This window comes from Cricetulus griseus, chromosome 6 (genome assembly GCF_003668045.3).
Source record: "Cricetulus griseus strain 17A/GY chromosome 6, alternate assembly CriGri-PICRH-1.0, whole genome shotgun sequence".
In the NCBI taxonomy this organism is placed as follows: Eukaryota; Metazoa; Chordata; class Mammalia; order Rodentia; family Cricetidae; genus Cricetulus; species Cricetulus griseus.
The window spans coordinates 113,071,085-113,092,285 of NC_048599.1; the positions used below are offsets into that span (position 1 = coordinate 113,071,085).

The 21,201-nt window shown below is 44.2% G+C and overlaps 2 protein-coding genes across 3 annotated transcripts in view; both read right to left on the bottom strand.

Moving 5' to 3' along the window:
- Nucleotides 1-6,810: 6,810 nt before the first annotated feature.
- Nucleotides 6,811-20,609, bottom strand: Tbr1 (T-box brain transcription factor 1). Of its 2 annotated transcripts, XM_035446251.1 has the most exons (7): nt 15,598-20,609; nt 14,865-15,019; nt 14,191-14,312; nt 13,475-13,633; nt 12,335-12,396; nt 8,857-9,357; nt 6,811-8,772 (listed from the first exon to the last, which is right to left on the bottom strand). In XM_035446251.1, the coding sequence occupies exons 1-7, from the start codon at nt 16,287-16,289 to the stop codon at nt 8,496-8,498; spliced, it is 1,968 nt and encodes a 655-aa protein (XP_035302142.1). In that variant the 5' UTR covers nt 16,290-20,609; the 3' UTR covers nt 6,811-8,495. The 2 variants fall into 2 exon arrangements, with proteins under 2 accessions (XP_035302142.1, XP_027276126.1); XM_027420325.2 differs by having other exon boundaries at nt 6,811-9,357.
- Nucleotides 20,610-20,752: 143 nt separating this feature from the next.
- Nucleotides 20,753-21,201, bottom strand: part of Psmd14 (proteasome 26S subunit, non-ATPase 14) — an 89,654-nt gene continuing 89,205 nt past the window's right edge. Inside the window, exon 12 of the mRNA XM_027420326.2 lies at nt 20,753-21,148. Within this exon, the coding sequence (XP_027276127.1) occupies nt 21,050-21,148 (99 nt within the window). The 3' untranslated portion in view covers nt 20,753-21,049. The remainder of the gene's footprint in view (nt 21,149-21,201) is intronic.

Consider the following 21,201-nt stretch of genomic DNA (forward strand, 5'->3'; position numbering starts at 1 on the left):
AATTTAAAGAGTTCTAATCATAATTTAGGAGTGTAATTATTTTCAAAGTAAGAGATTTCTGACTGTTAAGGTGGACTGTAGGCTCTGATGGGAGGGCATAGTAGTTTCTAAGGCAAAAAACTGCATGTAGTAACAAAATCCTCACTTGCCTTGACATTTTTTGCTATCATGCTAGTGTACACACATACACCTTTTTATGACTATATATAAAAAGGACTAATAATGATGTGTTTATTTTTAAAGATACATATATATATATATATATATATATATAATTGTATAGACTGAAATCTCTTGCTTTGGGGTGATACATATACTGCATATTGCTGCCTTAAAGGGGTTAAAGTAGCACAAAGAGAAATTAACTTTCAAAAAATCCATTTTAATCCTCATCATGTTAAGCTTGAGTTAAGAATAAAGAGAATGTGACCTTTATATCAGAAGTTTCAAAGGAGGCTAAATAGGAAAAGTGTAGACTATAAATTAAAATATCAACCCAAAAGAAAAATCAAGTAGGTGAAGACAAATGATCTGAAGAAGTACATGAAGAATAACAGTTTAAAAATGAAAGTAGTCATTTTTCCACCACCTGGAAACCAAGAAACACAGGATCATCCAGAAGGAGAGGGGGGGGTTAAAGAATTCTACATAAAATTTCAAATTGCCCTTTCCTAGGAACCTCCTAAGGCCCATTACCACCAACCAATCGGACTGTCCTACACAGAGCTGTAAAATAAGTAGCCAGGACTGTTTAAGTAAAACCACAAGAAGAGTACTACCAGATACTCTTTCACAGCCATGCTTCCACATCACTCAGGACATGACTAGCACACTTTCTTACAAGAGATGTAGGTATATGAAATCATACACATTGAAAAGCAAACTTTCTAGAAACTTTTCTTCATGAATGTATGGATGAATGGGCAAGCAAGCAAGCAGAGCAAACAAAGCCAGAAAAGCTAGCAAGAAAAAGTAAAGGAGTTACAAAATTTATGATATCAAGTCACAAAGGGGCTAATTATGACTTAAAATAGCTAAGAGAGTAAGACTATATGGTAACGAGGCCATTGCCTTTAATTACGAGTGCACTAGTGAACACGTAAGGAAGATTGTAGTAGTGTCCATACAAATGAGGAAGCTGAGTTGAAAAAGATCAAAGAAAGCATTGACATATGGATATTAAGTACAAAAGAGATCAGGGATAAATGCAGTGGCTCACATGGCTAAGGAGGTTTTTATATAAAAAGAGTTCAAAACCAGTAATAGAAAAAAGTATTAGATAGTCCTTTCACAAATACAACAAGAAGCCAGATCATAGAAAAGTGAATATACTGATGAAATGAATATACAAACATATCGAGGGGAAAGTATAATTTTAAGGATAGGAGGGGTTAAATAAAAGAACACAATGCATCTAATATTTCTCCCCCATACTTTAAAATTGCTTTGAGGGAAGTGTAAAAGTTTTAAACTTGAATAAGCAAACTGATGAGTCAGGATAGAGTTTATAAAGATTCAGGTTGAGGGTGGTAGCAAAAGAAAAAAAAAGAGTAGGTTCCAAAAAGAGTTGTTGGCAAGAGCTGCAGCAAGGGCAGAATGGGTGTCAGAGAGGGAGCAGAGATGGAGGAGGGAGGGACACATTTGTTGAGGAAGAAGTCAGTATGTTTCTTTGACTTTCTCCACAGGAACAAAGCAGAATGTGAGCACAAATTAAGAGAATGAATGCCAAAGGTGAATGAGCTGTAACAATTATTAACAATGTAGTCATTTTAAGAAAAGCAAATTAAGACAGAGGTAGAAAGAGATTTTATTTGAATAAAATATGCCACATTCCATATTAGGTAAACCATGAAAGGATAAATTCTCATAGTTTCTGTTTTCCCAAAAGAAAGGTTCTGAGTAGTAGTCAGCACTACTATCACTTGGTAAAACTATATCCAAACTTACACTTTAGTTAGAAATACTACATTGTCTTCCATAAATTCCCAATAGAGCAATACATTTGATATAACAGAAATATATATGATAACTAAATGTTCTCAAAAAACAATTGTGCTAATTACAGATGGCCTAAGCTTAATCTACATAAGGACCATGTGTATTTTATTCATTGACACTCACAATTAAGCTATCATATATCTATACATATATGTATTCCTACATATATATGGTAGATTCATATTATAAACAGATTAAATTTGGAATTCCACAAAGTAGCCTATAACTGACTACATTACAAAGAGGGATAGGTGACTTTATTAATTCATAATGTAGACACAATTGAGAAAATATTATCTCCTATGAATAGCAAGATATTCTGGAACTATAGAAAGAATAACTTTTTGTTGATAGAAGATTGCAAATGTCTGAATGTTCATGTGTGTATTTATCATAGTGCAAGAATCTATTTAAAAAGCACAACTCATACCTATCTGAGATAATGGGGTTTTCCAAAAACATTCAAAGGCAGATTTGCATGTGCCCACAAATGATGTGGCCTCTACAGTGTGCAGTGGAGTGCAGTGTTCTACTTGTTTGCAATGGTTTTATTTTTCGACTAGTTTTTATCACACTTGGCATGAACAAGGGAACATGTGCTTTGCTAAATTTGAACTTTTAAGATGAAACTGAATTAACTGAGAACCAAAAAATTGCTTCTGAATTTTTCTAAGATTGAAAATGCCTTTCTTTCGTGGTAGGAATGGCAAAATAAATGACAAATACATCCTGAAAGTTCAGATGTGTTATTAGGAAGGCCCTGTAGTTTTAGAACAACACAGTTGGCTTTTTTCTTTTTTTAGACACCTGAATGATAAGATTGGACTGAAATGGCTCTTCCACCCATATAGTACACTTTTTCTAGCAAAAATAGTATACTAAACCTAAACCTAAATTAATCTAATATAAATAATAAATCTAAGAACGATTTATTTTGTTGTCCAACCAGAAAGTTCAATTAATTTGTCATTAAGTATCTAACCGTCAAAATACAGACCCAACTGTTACTTTGAAACTTAATCCTGTACTTTTTTTCCCTAATGACATTAACTATACTGGCTAAAACAGTCAGAAGCATCTCTTTAGAGATGCCTTCCCGTGCTGTATACCATCAGCCTCCTCATAGAAAAAGTGTACCGTGATACAAAGTACAACTGCTTCTCTGTAGGCACAAGAGTGCTCTATCGTGCAAATATTTTTAAAGACTTGAAATACAAAAACAATTTAAAAACAAAATTGAAGTAGAAATTGCAGGATATGTTTATAAGGATTCTAGTGACAAGTAATAGGTCAAACAACTGGGAAGAATCAGCTTGTGGTACAGCTTCATTGTACTAATAATGTCACAGTTAGTATATTTATTAAATTAAATATTACCAGCAAGGGTCTTTTAAATGCCATGTTCCTAATACTAGATTATATATATTTATTTCAGAGTTAGCATAGTAAGAAGGGGAGCTATCAAGAGAAGGTCTATTAAGCTATGTCGCCCACCTCCCCCCCCCCAGGATTAATGGAACTATTCAAATCAAATTTTTTCTCGCCATGCCTTGAACACCACTGCAAACCATACTGTGGGTGTAAAATACACACAAGGCAGATGTAATCAGCTCAGATGAGACCAGTGACTTGTACACCATCAAGTTTACTTCATTGTGAAAGCAGTGGGGGTTTCTTTCAAGTGAATATATTTCTAAGTATGACAACCTAATACACAAGCCAAAGAGGGAAAACAAAAAGACACACAACCATTGGTCTAAACTAAGTATAATGTGATGGCTAAACTCTTGCCTGTTTTGTCTGTCTTCTCAGAAAAACTCACATCCTCTTGACCTGGGAAAAGAAAATCTAACTTCAGTGACTTCAGTTAATTCACAAAGATTTAAAGTGCTTAAAAGGTCTCAACCACCTTTAAAAATACTTATTTCATATTAGGCTACAACATGACCCATTCGAATATTAAAATTAGCTACACAAGTTGCTGCCATACTAAATTAAATATTTCAAAAATTGAGTTGAGTATGCTTTGTACCTAAGTTTATCAATTGTTGCTGTTTCTTTCAAGGAAATCTAGACAAGGTTGTTTTAACATGGGATCATAGGTTCTACTTTTTTTTTTCAATCCCTTGTCTAAAACACCTGTGACTGACTACTCAGACACATGCTCTTGAGACCAAGCTGAATGTATGTACAAAATCTTTTATGAACATACACTATTCGACTACCACTTAGTTTTAAACTCTTTAAGAATGCATATGGCTTCCATTCAATAAAGCTTTGTTCCTAGCCCGTATCCTAAACAGCAAATAAAATATCCTTTAAAATGTCAGTCCTAAAAGGATAAATGGTATTACCCCCAAAAAAGTGAGTCACAAAAGAACTAATGACAGTTGGATTTATAAGAATATGTAACTTCAGGATAGAAGGATATTAAGTTCTCCATAGGCCCTAAGTTCCTGATTGTTAACAGCTCCCATTATTTCAGTTTTAAAAATCAGGAACAATATGATTTGTGAAATATATGGATCTGTAAGTTCCCACTGATGCTTAATAAATAAATAAAATGCTGTGAGCTGTCCTGAAAGCTATTGAGTGCTGACTGAGATCTGGCTTTGTAGCAGTCGGCAGGAAAGCCTGAGGGTAAGACTCAGAAGGCCTGGCCCTGCAGGGAGACCCCAGGCCTGCCCTCTGCCCTCATGCCCACTGTCCTGCACATGGAGGCCCAGGCTGAGAGGCTCGCACCAGGCTTCACTTAGGCCTGAGGCCTGGGCTCCCTGGGCCCTGCTGCTGCACCAGGCGCGTTAGGCCTCACCGAGGCAAGGCGGCACCGCTGGCGCTCGCTCGTTAGGGCCCAGCAGCAGCACTCGACGGCCTGTGCGCGGCAAAGGGCCTGGAGACCAGCAAGATGGCGCGAGTGGCCACGAAGTGGGCGAAGGAAGCCACGGGTGGCACGCTCTCCTTTTTTCTCCCTTCCTGTCTGTGGAAACACGCCTTCAAAAACTGAGGGGACTGAGTTTACAGTTCGCCATCCCTCTGAGTCCTCACGGATGGGACGTGAACTTGGATGCCCCCGGGACCAACTCCTCCGCCCAGCGGCAGCTCCGGTCCGCTCCCTCGACACCCAGGCTTCTCCTACCGAGGAGAAGTGATCGTGCTGTCAGGGGACCAGAAAGCACACAGCCTCTGAGAGGAGCGCGTGGCTGCAAATTTACCTCACGCTGACTCAGTCCACACAGCAGATGGCGGAGCTGCGAGGGAAACGACCTCCCCAATGTTTTTTGAAGCTTGCTAAGAGCAGCTAAAGCGCGTCTTTCCGCACGAGGCACTTCGTTCCTGTGAAATCTCTCCTCGGATTCTAAGGGCTTCGCTTACGCACTTGACACCACTCCCGGGCTCCCTGGGACCCGGCCTGGGAGTTGGCGGGCGGCGGGCGGCGCGCTCCCGCGAGCCGGCCTCGGGTCCGAGCGCACACGATCCGACAGCCCGCGGCCACGCGCCCCCAGAGCCCTGGCCCCGCGCGAGCGCGAGCGCGCTCCACGCGGCCCTGAGGCTGCACGTGCTGCTGCTGGGCCCGGGCAGGCGGGCGAGCTCAGAGCGCAGCCCCTGGGTGGGTGCATGATCACAGGAACACACTGCTCCACTCCTCGCCCAACACACACACCGTGTTTGTACTTTTTGTCGTCGTCTTTACTTCGTAGGTGACGAGTGGGGAAAGGAAAAACAAAGGAAAATCAGTCATCTTTTTTTTTTTCTCTCTCTCTCTTTCTCTCTCTCTGTGGCACACAAGACTCAACGGAACGCCGTCTAGCGGCGGGATTATCCAGGGAAGGCAAATCAGTGCAATTTCCCCCTCGACTTTTCGTTTTAATTGGAATTTTGAAGCCTCTTTACATCTGTCACACCACAAAGGGGACACAGGACAAACTGTGTTCCGGTGCTGATAAATTTAGTTCTGTCACCCGAGGCCAACTCAGACTAAAGGAGAAGGTTGAACCATTTCCTGCCCCTTTCCAGAGTCACCCTGTCTTTGGAGACAAAATTACAGAAGTCGCCTGTATGAGGTAAAACGTAATTGCAAACTTGCACATGAAATTCCTCATTGCCATTTGTTCACAAAGGTGGAGACCTGGCCTGGGCAAAACTACAGCAAGGTTTCCATTATAGAAGAGACAGTGTAGACGCCCCCAGGCACCACTCCTCACTCCTCAGCCCCTCTCCAAAGCAAGTTTTTAACTCAGTCCTTAAAAACCACTCTTCCACACCTAGTTTCCTTGGGTCGTGCTCCACCCCACCCGGAACAATACCTAAAACCGACCTCACTAGAGATGTAGGCCCTTCGGGCATTTGCATTTATAAAGATTGGCCAATCACCTCCAAGGTCTCTTTGGAAAACCAAATTTCTCAGCACCTGCAGTCAACAGTTTGTCTTGACTGGCTTTAAATTGCACCCTGCTCTCACCTAAGGCCTCACAGATTGCTGTGTGAAATTTAAAGGGATTCTAAACTCATCTAAAGACCCTCCCTTTCCAGTCACTTCAACTTCCGGAGAGAATCAGAGTTAAGAGACAGAAGGTGCGTCTATTTTCCTAGAAAAAATACAGCAGTAAAGAGAACTACACCCATAGAGAATTAAATAATTGTAAAGAAGAAAAAATAATCCTTGCAGTGTTACAAGACAAAATTCAGGGGATATAGGAGGTGTCTACTATTAGACTCCCAGAACAGAGGGAAGGGGCCAGTCTTGCTTAAAACTTCAAAGCCATAACCTATAATAATTATTTTCAAACTGTAAACTGCTCTCAAACACCATAGTTAGCGTTTTTACCAGGTTTATTTTACTTGTTGTACACAGACGATACAAACGAGCAGAAAACAAAACGAGTCTCAGTGGAGTGTGTACTTGTATAAATTATTCAGTTCACAGACAAAACAAAACAAATATAAAAATCACAACATTTGATTTACAGAAGAGCCAATGTATACACACGTTTAGACCCTGAATTCCTATTAGGAAAAAAATCCCCGCATGGACTGGAATCTAGATTGAGTATTGTGTATGATGCATATTTCACATTGATTTTAAAGTACAAAAAAGTATAAGTTTGCTACACAACATTAGAAATCCTACTAATCTATTTCCAGGGGGATTAATGCTCCTTATCAAATATAACAAGACTGGGGTGGGGGGATCAGTCTTACTTGCAATAATGCTAGTGTTTTCCCAAGAAAGTCAAATTTCAGCTGTCTCTAAGTGGTGGGGGAAATAGTTTTCAAAACTAAAATGCAGTAAAATATACAACTCACACAATTCATCTTCACTAGACTACACTATAGTTACCAACAAGTCATCATCTATATCATTAGATTATTCATTACAAAGATTTACAGCATATAAAGGTGGAGTGGGGACTGAAAAGATATTCAGAAACAGTTTGTCAGCATATTTGGCACCTGCACAGACCAGTAATGGATTTGGCACTTTGGGGAAAAACAAATAAGGCAAAATAATATTGCTGATGTGGAGCTATTCCATTCAGAAGGAAAGGGGGAAAACAGACAACTCCAGTTAACTCTGCTTTGCAGGCATCATGCCACTTAATCGACTTGCCTAGGAACGGACAACTAGCTTTTACAGGTGTTCGGGTGGATTCTCCTTAGCTATTTGGTGTGCACTGGGGGCACAGAGTGGTTATATATCATGCAATGAATTGAGAAGTGAGAGCGCCATCATTCTGGAGTGTTTCATGTTTCCAGAGCCTTAGAATATCTTTAATTTCTCACAAGAAAACGAAGAGGAGGTGGGGAGAGAAAGAAGGAATGAAAGGAGAAAAAGAAAAGGAAGGAGGAGGGGAATAAAAAGTTAAGCATGAACTGGTTTTGTGCCTTGACAATAAGAATAAAAACTAGCCATTCATTACAATAAATTAACACTATATACAATCATTTCACAGGCTTTGTTCCACTAAAATTATGAACATCCCTACCATCCATCCATCCATCCATCCATCCATCCATCCATCCACTCGGGTATAAGAAAGGACGCGCTGGGTGGGTGCAGGTTCTAGAGTCAACATCCTATGTGGTTAATAGGGAGGCCAAGACAAGGCGGGTCGGGATCGCTGCTGCCTGACAGGACTGCCCAGGTCTCCTAAAGTTGAAGAGTTCCATTCCAAGAGAAAGAAGAAGGTTGTGAGAGGGGAAAACAAAACAAAACAAAACAAAAAGACAGGGAGGATCATAACTTCACAGAAGAAAGTTGGAAAACCACAAGGTTCACAGCCAGGTTCAAGGTCGGTGCGCTAACTGCGAGATGGCTGTGCAGAAAAAAAGAAAAAAGAGTTTTAAAAATCATAATGGGAGACCTGCACTTATCCCCCGCAGACGGTCATCGAGGGTCAAGTGAAAGAGCGAGTGCGCAAGAGCGGGCCTGGGGAGGAGGACGTGGGGCAGAGCAGAGGGGCCGGGGAGGGCGCGGGCGGGCGGGCAGCCCGGACGGCCTAGCTGTGCGAGTAGAAGCCGTAGTAGCCTCCTATGTCCTTGGCGCAGTTCTTCTCGCAGTCCCGCTGGGCCAGCACCTCGCTCTTGAGCGGGGACGAGCTCTCGGACACCGGCGTGTCGGCGGGCGAGATCCGCCTTCGCTTGGCCTGCTCGTAAATGCCCGAGTCGCTCGAGTCGATGGACTTGATGGAGGAGGGCGTCTCGATCCAGCTGGAGTCGGACAGGTCCTTGGGCTTGGCGTCGTCGGCGGCGGCGGCGGGCGCCAGGGGCGAACGCTCCGCCGCCAGGCCCTCGGCCTCCTCGCCCAGATAGGGGTTGGCTCCCGCCATGCGCGCGGCGGCCGCGGCGCTGTTGGGCCAGCAGGGCAGCACGGAGCCCGACTTGGCGCCGCAGTACTGCGGGGGGCTGCGCGCGCCCCAGCCCGAGGGGTCGGCGTAGTAGCCGAGCGGGCGGCCCGTGCAGCCCGCGGCCTGCAGCGGCAGCGCCTTCACGCCGGCGGCCGCGTACGACAGCAGCGTGGCCGCGTTGCCCGCGAAGTCCGTGGCCGTGTCGTAGGCCGAGGCTGCGAAGTCCAGCCGGTTGTTGGCCGGCGTCACGAACCAGCGCTGCGGCGAAGGCGCGCCCGGGTCCTCGGCCTGCTGCGGGGACAGCAGCCCGTTGGTGTGCGGCACGCTGCGGTCCGTCCCCGGGCCGGGGCCCGCGCCGGCGCCCGGGTGGAAGCGGGCCTTGGCGTAGTTGCTCACGAACTGGTCCTGCAGGAAAGAGCCGGCCATGGCGTAGCGCGCTCCTGGCACGATCTGTGAGCGCGGAGAGTCGTTGGGCGAGGGGGTCAGACGGTCCATGTCGCAGCCCGTGTAGATCCTGAGGGGGAGGGAGAAAGAGAGAACCGAGGGGTGGCGCGGAGGTCCCTTTAGGGGTCATGGAGGGAAAGCCACCTCTAGTTTTGCCCACCCGCACATCCGTCCATCCTTAAATTGCGCTTGCCATACCGGATGCAGAAGATCACAGACCCGCATCCTCCATAGCCCAAACTGGAGTGATACCAGTTTATCTGCTGGAACCTGAGCCGGACACAAAGCGAAGAATGGAGGTCTCCCATCTTCCCCTGTTCCCTCTTAAATGCACCAGGACCAAGATGAGTCCTCAATCCATTGATCCAGCATTAAGCTCACATTGTGGCAGAGTTATCCAGACACCAAGGTGCTATTTGCCCGCTGGGCCTTTCCTCTCTGGCGAATTTCTGGGTGAAATTTCTAAACATGTGGCCCACTATCCACCCTGTATCTATTGAGACCTCCTGTGACCATTGAGTTGTTCAGAGCATTCCTTTTCTTTTTCTAAGTAGTTTAAGAAATCCCCAGGGGGTGGGTGGGGGGAACTGCGTGGAGAGTGGGGATGGACATATCCAGGTAATAATGTCAGAGCCTGACTTTCCACCGGCCTTCAGAGCCCCAGAGGATTGCTGCTGGAATCCTCTAAGGTACTTTTGTCTGCTGTCTCCCCCTATGTATGCCCTTTAACTCCCATCTCTACCGATGGAAACAAACTACTATTTGGAAGCAACTCATTGATCAATAAAATTCTTCAGGAAAAAAAAGTACTCTACTCTTCTCTACCCAGCTTTTGATCCATTACTGAAACAAAAAGTGGACAAAGACCCTTTGGGGGTGGGGAGAATTTACAGTTAGTACCTCCATCCAAGCAACCAACCACTAATAACTAAGGCTTCATTGCAGAGCTTAGCTGGACACATGGAAATTATTTACATACACAAGATAGATTTCTTTAGCTCACAACAATTCTCTTAGGTACTATTACTCCACTTTCCTGATGAGGAAACTGAGAACTTGCCCAATAGTCAAGAGAGATTGTGCTGGGGGGAATTTCCTTAAATAAAGACTAACTTTAGGCCCTGGGCCTAGTGGATCCCATTAGAATTGAAGTTGGACGGTGTTGTGTTTCCTCATACACATACAAACATACCTCACTTTTTATTTAGCTCACATGTCAGTGTTTGCATCTTGAGTCAACACCCTTTTAAAAGGAGTGCCTCATTATTGTCAGATCTTAATCCTGTGGGGAGAAAGCCCTGGGTGTGGCCAAGCACCCTTCTAGGATCCCTTGAACTCTCATGCCCATCCACACCACAATGCTCTCTAATCAAACAAGGCCAAGACTGCTAACCTTGAAGAGGAGAGTGCGTTAGATCTACTCAACTCCCTCTCATCCCCCTAAACCCAGGGATTACTTTTGTATAGATAAGATGCAGTGATTTGAGAAAGGGAGGAGCTTCTTCAGCAGAAGGCAGCCAGAGGACAAGGGGCAGATGAGAGTTACTATGGCTGCTCAGGTGTATTTTATTTACAAAAAAATAAAAAGTAAATCCCCTCCTGAAATTTAATCCCAGCTTCAGTTTGTTTTTTGTTTTGTTTTGTTTTTTCCTTAAGTGGAGGTCGGCAGGGAGGAAACATAATTAGCAAGGTACAAATATCTTTTCTGTTTGCCACCACAATATTCTTTAAAAGAAAAAAAAAGCAGTCTGAAAAGATAGTTTAGAGCCCATCAGGTCTCAAAACACTTGGGATTACTGAATTGATTTGTGCAAAATAGATGCTTTCTGAGCAGATGTTAACAGAATTAAAATCTATACAACTCTCTTCCAGCATCCCTAGTCTCCTGGGCCACATTCTTTCCACTGTATGGGGCCCATCTTTTCTCATATTTTGAGACTTGAAGCAGCAAAGTTTTATTCTAGAGAATCATATTCATAATTTTGGGACACTGCCTTGCACTGCTTTGGGGGGGGCACATAAGAAAGTTGCAGCCAGTAGATATCAATGACTTTCCCACTTGTTATTAAAAAAAACATGGAGAGGGGAGATGGTGTCTGGAGACTAGGGCAAATGAGCTCCCTGTTTCTTCCTCCACACATTTAATCTGATCCTAATCAAAGATGTCACCACTTTAGCTCTATCCCAAAGTCAGGAAATTAAAGTGCATATTTCCCATTATCTTTTATGGTCAGAAAAAAGTAGGGTAATGACACAATCCCACTTTACATTTTGCTATATAACATTATCTGAAAAATCTCAGGTTCCTGAGTGAGAGTCCCAGAACAAATCTAGAAAGAATTCAGTTTGTACCCAGACGATAGCCTTGCTCAAGATAGGTAAGAGGGGCCTGAAGAAAGGGAACCAACACATTTAATTAAGCCATAGATGCAAAAAGTAAGAGGAGGCATTTTTCTTCGGAAGCTTACAAAGAAGATGCAACCACATCTCAGTGCTGCCCAGAGCCTGTAATGACTATTAGTTAAGTTCTGTTCACAAACTCTCCTGGTGAGTGTACATTTTTATTCGGTCCATAGTAAACTTCAAAGGAAATGCTAGCACACAAAACTTGGAAATGAGTAAATAAAAGTCACATATGCCAAGGAGACTGTAACAACTGCCAGAGCCACATGCACTTTCAGGCAGAATTGCCCCGTTTCAGACACAGACAACCTGAGTTGAGCATCTGCAGCCACACATATAGCATACTGGGGGGAACCAAGGCAGCTTCCTTAGCCAGCCAGCCAATGCCCCCCCTCCGGGGGGCGGGGGCAATAACTTTGGAAATTGAAAGAAAGCTAAAAATAAGTAGAGAAAACTTTTAACCAAAATCACACAAATACCAAGCCACAAGGTCCAGAGAGTGAACCAACAAGATAAGGAAGGGAAAATCCCATTCAATTTCCTCACACATTTGACTCTAACTCCTTAAATGCAACAATCCACCCTTACTTAAGCTACTGGCCAGTTCAACAGCTACTTGAGAAGGAACATATAAAATTACTTACGTGTCATAATTATCTCGAAATCCTTTTGCAAAGGGGTTGTGATCTATTTTTAGTTGTGTAATCTGAAAAAAGAGAGAAAAGGGTGATTATGGTCTCCCCTGCTGCCATGGAAAGGTTGCATGTTTGAGAATATATCATCTGCCATTGACAGGGGCTTGGGCCTACTGAGTCATTAAATAGCAAAGGTTCTCTAGCAAAACTTCTAGAGACTAGCAGGAGAGGAAAAGCAGTAAGCATTGGGAAAGTTATGAGAACTGGCTTTAAATTAATAATACCTGAAAGCATTTCAGTTAGCTCTCCTGTGGCTGTAAGTTGATTCAAATCGTCATTTCAAAAAATCCTGATTACATGCAATATACTAAGACAAAAATCTTTAATATCTTTCTCTCTTTACTGTTTTCAAGAGTTTAACCACGGGTATGTTTTTTATGGGCCAATTCTGATTCTCAATAAACAAACAAACAAACAAACTGTAAACTGCATCTTAAAATTGGCTTGATTTGAAATAATTATTTCATTTCTGACATTTTTACTTACATGACCAAACACAGAACTTCTATTGTTCTAGAGTCACATCAGCTTCTAAAATCAGTTTTTGCAAACATACAAATATTTCGAAAGTTTTAGTGCTAGCAAACTCCCTGTAGCTTGGTTTTACTGGCGTTTTCGGCATTGCATATCTACGAATGTGTACATACTGTCCTGTTTTGAACTCTCAAAATAGTAATACCCGTTCATTTTAGCCACCAGTTCTGAGATTTTGGAAACATTTTTATTTTAGATTTCATAGCTTGCTAATAAAATGCATGGAGCAGATCTGCTTGTTTACCGAAAGAGATTTTTGGAAGGTAGAAAACGCACGTTTTGACGTGTTCTAGTTTAAGGACCAAACTAAATCTCGAAAAGGATGGTCCTAGCCACCACACAGCTGGGAAGGGGGGCACTTAGCAGGGCTGGAAGCACACAGGCTGAGCTTCCCTACCCGCTAGGTATTTGGGGGAAGGGCCTGGCAGGCCCCTAGCCCTATCCCAAGCTGTGCTGCAGGGCCAGCTCTTAACCAAGGCTAGTCTGCACAGAGTAACGAAAGACCAGCGGATAAGGGAGTGCCACTTGCCCGCGCCCAGCCCCGAGCCTCCTTACATCGGTGTTCTGATAGGCGGTGACAGCGATGAACTGAGTCTCCGGAAAAGTGAACGTCTGGACGCGGCCAGGCTGGCTGGTGTCCTCTGTGCCATCCTCGTTCACTTCTACCACGTGCAGACGGGGCTGGTACTTGTGCAGGGACTGTAAAACCACCATCTGTCCGGCGAAGAGAAAGGAGAGCGCCTTTTAACGCGTGCCTGTTTGCACCAGCCTCCCGGGCTCGCTCCAGGCCAGGGTGGGCCAACTGGAGCCCGCTGCCTCATACTGGCTAAGGGACTCGCCTCCCGATGACAGGGTGGCCAGGACACACTGGCCCAGACCTCTGGGAACCAGAATCCTCTGGGCACTGGGGAAAACGAAGCCGGAATGCCAATCATCAATCCCTTTCCCCTAGTCCTCCTTAGAAGAGGAACAAAGATTTTTCACAACCTACAAATCTCAAATCTCGTGCGTTTATTTTTAAAATGAATCAGTATTTGTGTTTGGGAAGGTGAATTCCAGAATGAGGTTGGGTGGAAGGCAAAGAAAGAAACTTAATGGATTAAATACAATTTTGGGAGGTAGAAATTATTTTCGAAGTCCTCACTGATGGAAACAAATCCTACCCAGTTTTTCGTGCTGCTGTAAACTAAAGAAGGGTGTGAGAGAGAGAGAGAGAGAGAGAGAGAGAGAGAGAGAGAGAGAGAGAGAGAGAGAGAGAGAGAGAGACTGACCTGCCCATTGTTGTTTGATGCTCCCTTGTTGTTGGTTAGTTTTAATTTTCCAAAAGAGATTTCTTGCCGCATCCAGTGAGCCCCAGTGTTGGGGGAATCCGGATGCATGTAGACCCGGTTTCCTTGATAAAGAAATAGCTTGTTTACATATGTTCTGGGCACTGCCCAGTCCCAACTCCTTAGCACATGAAACACACACACACACACACACACACACACACACACACACACACACACACACACACCTTACTACACAGTGAAGTCCATTAGCTGTTTTTTTTTGGGGGGGGACATACTTTCTTCTATTAACTGGGGATTATTAAAATAGGTTTACTGTCCAGCCCTAACTCTGTACTCTGTACTACATCACACACACACACACACACACACACACACACACACACACACACACACACATACCCCTTCACAGTGTGGCCTATTAGCTGGGCTATTTTTTTAAGCCGCGATTTCTTCCCATTAACTGGGAATGATTAAAATAGCTTTTGCATAATCCTCCCCTTTCTTGCCGCTCAGTCTGTCCCCCTGTCCCTCTCTTCTTTAGGAAGTCATTGGCCGATCGTTTTTAAAGTCGCTCGAGCCAGTCCACAAAGGCTTTAATTAATCATTCTCACCTAAATAAGTGTCAAGAAAACGTGTTAATTGGAAGGACTTGCCTTGCACATTGGTGTCCGCTTTGCCACAAGGAACCCATTTGCCTCCTTGAAACCTCCAGTGATTGGGATCCGCCAAAATCACATCCACAAAAATATTGTAATGAGCGGTGGGATCGAGCCCAGAAATGTTAAAACTCAAAAAGGGAAACATGCGCCTGTTTAAATTAAGAAGGAAGAGAAAACAAGGAATAAAGAAAATAAATGTTAGAAATTAAATGCTAGAAGCGGGGCGCCAGATAGCCAAGCAAAACTTGTCCTCACAGTGTGCCTGAACGAATATTCGCTGATCTGGAAAAGGGTAGTGGGAGAGGGGAAGACATAAGGCCAAAGTCGGGGAGGCAGCAGCGAGTGCTCTGCAGTAGGGGGCTGGCAGGTATCAGTGCGAGGGTGAAGAGCGGGGTTGGCGACCTGCTTCTCCACCTGTCGGCACAGGCCAGCTTTGATGAGTTGTTCTAACGCCTGGCAGCGGCCGGCCACGGCTCTTCATCTTGCTCCAGTCACTGACTGACTCTCCGACCGACCGCAGTGGTACAGCAGACTCCCCGCCACCAACATCACCACGGTGGTTATTATCCCTTCCACTTTCCCCTTTTCCAAAACCAGCCAACTCCAGGGCACACCCGAGCGCCTTTTCACTCCCCGACCCCACATCGTCGCTGCCTGGCGGTCACAACTTGGGTGCGCTCGCTCAGGGTCACGCCTGAAACGGCGGCAGCCAAGAAAGTAGCATTACCTTCCCTGTTTAGTGATGATCATCTCCGTTTGATGCCGATGAAATTTCAGCCAAAGTGGCCTGTTGCACAGGTATACCTGCGCCTTGCCGGGCACCAACCCGGGCTGTGTGGAGGAGAACTGGTAGAACGGAGCTCCTTGGTAGGAGTGGCCGTACTGCTGCGGGTAGGGGTAGCCGGCCGTGGGGTAGCCCTGCGGCGAGGAGTTGGACAGCAGGCTGTTGTAAGCTCCGTTGGTGATAACCGGGTGGTGGGCCATGTAGCGACTGGGGCTGCCGATGGAGAAGGCGGGATGCGCCGGTCCGTGCTGGCCGGGGTACGGGAACATGGCACTGGGAGCAGTGGCCGCAGACTGTGGCTGGCTGGACTGAGAGAGGAGGTAACGATCTGCAGCAGAGCCATCGAAACTGTGACGAAGCTCAGAGACCCCGTCCAAGACAGGAGAGAGTTTACTTCTCTGGACGTCCCCTGGTGAGTCCTTGGAGTCAGGAAAATTGTCTGTATCTGACTGATTCGTCATCCCCCTGGTAATTTTTTTCAAAGGTGAACTTCTCTCCAGGTTGTCAGTGGTCGAGATAATGGGATGATCGTGCAAGACAAGCTCAGATCCGCCCGAATGTGGGTAGCTGCTGCTCACATTGAGAAATTTCTTGGAGAGCATGATAGAAGGAGAGAGGCAGTGCTCCAGCTGCATAGCTCTAGAACCTGAACGCTCGCCCTCCCGTCCCTGGTTTTTAAAGTCCTGTTTATCATAAACTAGGAATCCACAGACCCCTCACTAGACAGAAAGCACTTCAACCAGCAAATGCTTCTCAAAGGTTTGATTTACTTTTTTTTTTTCCCTGGGAGAAGAGATTGGCCAATTGACACTATGCAGCAATCAGAAAAGGCTCACTTTTGATCTTGCTGCTTATGCAGCCGATGAAACGGCTCCTGCCATTGGTTAGCTGCTGACAGTAATTTAATTAGATAGACATTAATTAGGATAATCACCTGGCTCCTGGTCGCGACGATCATGGCAAATTGAAGGGGATGATTTTATTGTTGGCTTGGGGGGTGGGGAAAGTGTGTTGGTTTACGTGAGCTCTGTTATGTCACCTTTAAGCTTTGTGACCACTGCTTTAGGAAGATTCAAAGATGTGCAATTTACTAAACATTTTTACCCCCCTTCTCTCTTTAGAGAGGAGGGGCGGAGGAGGGAATTCGATGATGCTAGGAGACTTTTCGGATCTGAATGAGCCAAATATTCAGTTGAATGTAACGATTTCAAGTGCAAAGTATACAAAGCGCGAGCCGGTGGCCTCTTCTCTCCCTGTAAAACTTCCAGAGTCTGTCTTTTCCAGTTAATACACAATAGCTCACACACCTGAGCCTGCTTTGTGAGTAGGTACTGCGTGTCCTTGACGCCCCCTCCCCCACCTTTAAACTACACGACTAAAATAAATAAATAAACAAACCGCCGCCGAAAGCCTCGGCGTTATGCTGGAGAGAGGAGAAGAGGAGGCGAAGCAGCTCACCCACCCATCAACCCACCTCGGGAAGGTTCGGTTTCCGGCTGGGGTACAGAAACAGTGACAATCTATGATCTCCTTTTTAAGTTTTGAAATAATCATAAGCCTCGCGCTGAAGTGCTTTAATGTATTTGCAGTCATGTTTACTGGGTCGTTACTAAATATTTTATCAGCCAACTTGGTTGCAGATCATCTGAAGAGCAGCTAGCTGGGGGCGGGCGCCATGTATCCTTCGAGTCCCACCGCACTTCCTCCTTTCGGAGGCACTGGCTTGGTGACAGGTTCATAAGCCTCGCCAGGAAAGAGGGCTGAATCCCCCGTGCAAATGGGTTCGCTAGAAGCGTTGATCTGGGGAGACAGAGTGGAAGTGGTGTCAAAGCAATCTTACTGAACTCGTGTGTGTGTGTGTGTGTGTGTGTGTGTGTGTGTGTGTGTGTGTGTGTGTGTGCGCGCGCGCGCGCGCGCTTGTGTGTGTATGTGTGTAATGTTTACATAATCCAGAGGGAGAGAAAAAGAATCCATGCCAGTAATTTTGAAAGGATTAGAGAAAAGAACCAGTTTAAAGAGATTTTGGCACAAATAACACGAGGCCCCAAGCAACTCCGAGGTGTAGGGGAAAAAGATCTCCCAGTACCTGCTCCACGGGAGGCCAGCCGCCGGCCTCAAGCCCAGAGCACGTGAGATCTACAAACCCAGAGCTGCTGCGTGTGGCCAGGCATAGCCAACCTGCTTTGCAGCTTTCTTTCCTGAAGGCGGTAGGCGCAGAAATGCGGAGCCAACCCCAGGTTTAGCTCAGCTGGGGCCAGCAAGAGGGTCAAGAGGCAGCGGGTTCCGGAGAATAAGAGAGAGCGTCAGGCAACCGCGTCAGGCTCCGACCCTAGAGGCTCACACACCACCCGTGCGGCACGCAAGTGGGGCCTCTGCCTTCAATCCAGCCGCCTGAGTACCCCGGGCCAGAGCAGCAGAGTTCAATGCTGGGAAAGAGGGGTGGGATTCAGATATGGTCAGAAAAGGGTTAACGGATTCGGAATGTGGTGGAGTTTAGCTTGTAGCGCAGCCAGGGCTGAGCCTGTGCTACACCACTTCCCTGAGGCTGGCACTGTGGCTGCAAGAGGGTACCAGCTTCGGCCTCCGAAGGGCGCAGGAGCAAGGTCCGGCACTGGTGGCCATAGGTCGAACAGGTTGATGATCAGATGTCTCAGATTCAAGTACAAGCAATTTTCTGGGAGAAAAATAACACCAGACCCATTCTCCCTTTGAAAGCAAACCTCAGCTCCTGGGCAGGAAGCTTCATAAACAGGCAAGATTTTAGCTATTCAGGCACTGGAGTACCGGTTTGGTGGTGGCGACGAATATCTGTGATGCTATTAGATGTTTTCCTACCTTAATCTTTGCAGCTACTTTTGCCCCATTTGAGCTGCTTGTGGGTTCTCCTCTTTGCATCATTAGCTTCTGTCACCAAGTGCCTCTCCTCTCCCTCCTGATTCTCACCTCTTGTTGCCCCCTGAACATGACACAGAGCCTTGAGTACATATGAAAGAGGGTGGGGGTGGTCACTTAAGCTTTTGGAAGCTTCATACCATCCTGAACCTCTTTAAAAAGCTGGCTCTTAACATAAGCAAAGCCAAAGTGTGAAGAGGATAGAAAAGGTAAGTGCATTCCCTAGTTTTTAAGGAATTGAATTTGGAAGTGAACAGGCACTGTGACCCACTTTCAGTAATCAGCCCCAAATCAAGTGGTTTCTCTCGTATAGGGTTTGCCCTGAAATTTGTGTATATTCACAAAGAAAATGAGGATTCTCAACAGAAGTCTAGGGTGAGACTTGGACTGTATATAAGTTTCCTTAAGAGTGGTCCAGGCAAATCAGTTTCAGTAGTGTGGAGTTACATCTTTGCACTAATAACAAGGGAGTTTGTTACTGGACCAGGGTTAGCTCCTCACCACCTGTGTGTTGGGCAGCTGGGGTGGGTGGGTGGGGGCGTAGGGGGTATCTAGCTTGTGTTTAACAAAGTAGTTCAATGCCTAACTGTGCCTAGGGTATTAGGCTGCTCATATGGTTATATATTACTAGACAAAGGTATTCCATGAGTGTCTATTAAAATGACCCGATTTTGATCAACTTAAAATTTAAAAAAAAAGATTTTTGGTAAGAGGAATTGATTGTGTGAAGGTTTAGAAACTGATACTGTTTCCAACGTGAAGCAGGAAAAAGGAGTGGTATGTAGCTATTCGAAATAGAAAGTCCACAAGGTGAAATAAGAGCAAGACAACATAGAACATAGGCCTTCCTAGTCTCAGCATTTAACTCAGGGTATGACATTTAGGAAACTAAGTGAAAATTTAAAAACTCAACTTGAATGCTTAGTCCAGCCCTAGAAATACTGAAGCAACACCCCCCTCTCTGGCATACTCTATTTGAAACACACACACACACACACACACACACACACACACACACACACGAGACCATACACACCTACCTAGTTCTCAGATATCTGTGAAAATTGTCATTGAACTTAATTATAAAGAGTGAAAACCCTGTATCAAAAACAAAAACAAAACAAAACCCGGAAAACATGCCCATAAGTGTGAATTAGTCAAAGGGGGGGAAATTTTTATTTTAATTTTAAATGATTAGATGCAATCTCAGTAACTTAATGTTGCAGTTAACAATATACTATTAAAGGAAGAAATTATGGAACAAGCAAGAAGCACCCCGAACACATCATTCCATTTAAAAAAAAAAAAAAAAGGAAAGAAAAAAAGACACTGAAACATACTGGACATTTAAGACAATTCTACCTTCAGTTTCTGATAATTTCATCAAATGGAAAGTGCATAGATAGAATTGTTGAATTAGAACAGTATTTGGGTATACCATGACATTCATGATATCCCCAGTAGGTGAAGTCTAAAGTTATATGCAGTATAACCCCCCTTTCACAAAGACTTAGAAATACTGTCACCATATTTTCACAAGGGTACAACCTAGAATTGAATCTTTGTCTCCATATTGTTAAAGACCACTTAGGGTATTTATTAAATTGTTTTTCAGTAAGTATTTATTAGCAAGGAGGATACTGACTATTTTCTTTAGGTAAGCAGCTATGAGACCTGCCAATAATCAATACTATTGTATCAATCACTGAGTACTTTGAAGTTAATTCAGGAAAGAAAACAAAACTATTGTTTTTACTCAATTCACACTAGATTTTTTTCTTTAAACCTAACCACGACTAGGTTACATGAAAATCTAATAGTGTTTCCAGCAGCCAACTTCTAGACAGTTTCAAAATTGTTCGTAGAATATACTATTCAAATTGTGAGTTTAAAATAAAATTGCCCCACCTTTTAAATGAACTTTTCTGAAATCCTGAAAGTGTAATATGTTAAGATATGAATATATAATGTTGGCTTGAGAAAAAGGCTTTAAAAGAACTCAGTGTTTTATCTGGGTTCCTCACTAATGAGAAAGTCACTCACTAATGGCAATCACTAATTTGTGAAGTTTTGTCACCACAGTGATGTTTCATGTGTTATAAGATTTCAAAACGCAAAGAGAAACATAGCTTTGTGAGAGATTTCCAAAGCACTGTCAAATGTTATTTGTCACTTCCACCCAGTGCCAAAAAGACCTCGGGAGACATGGGTTGTAAATGTATTTTATTTTGTAAGCAACAATCAAAATATATTTGTGCTACTGATTTTTTCAAATAGTAAATGGGATCTTAACAAAATTTGTCCACTTTGATGTATTCTTGAACAACTTTGGAATCTGCAAAACCCTGACTAAATAAACAGAAGCAACTGCACAACTGAGATGGAAGTTGGCACAGGTGACTTACATGCCACCACATCACCTGCAGAGCTCCCTTGCCTGTGAGCAATAGGAACAATGAAGGAAAATACACTGAGAGTGTCGCTGACAGCTCTCTACATTGCTTTATTTAAATACAACAGTATCCAACATTGCTGCCAAACACTGGACAATATTTGAAGTCATAAGCACATCCACATGTTCTTCCAAATGACGTTTGGGATCCTAAAAGAAAAAAAAAGAAAGAAGAAATAGATAACTGTATTACTGGTAAACTG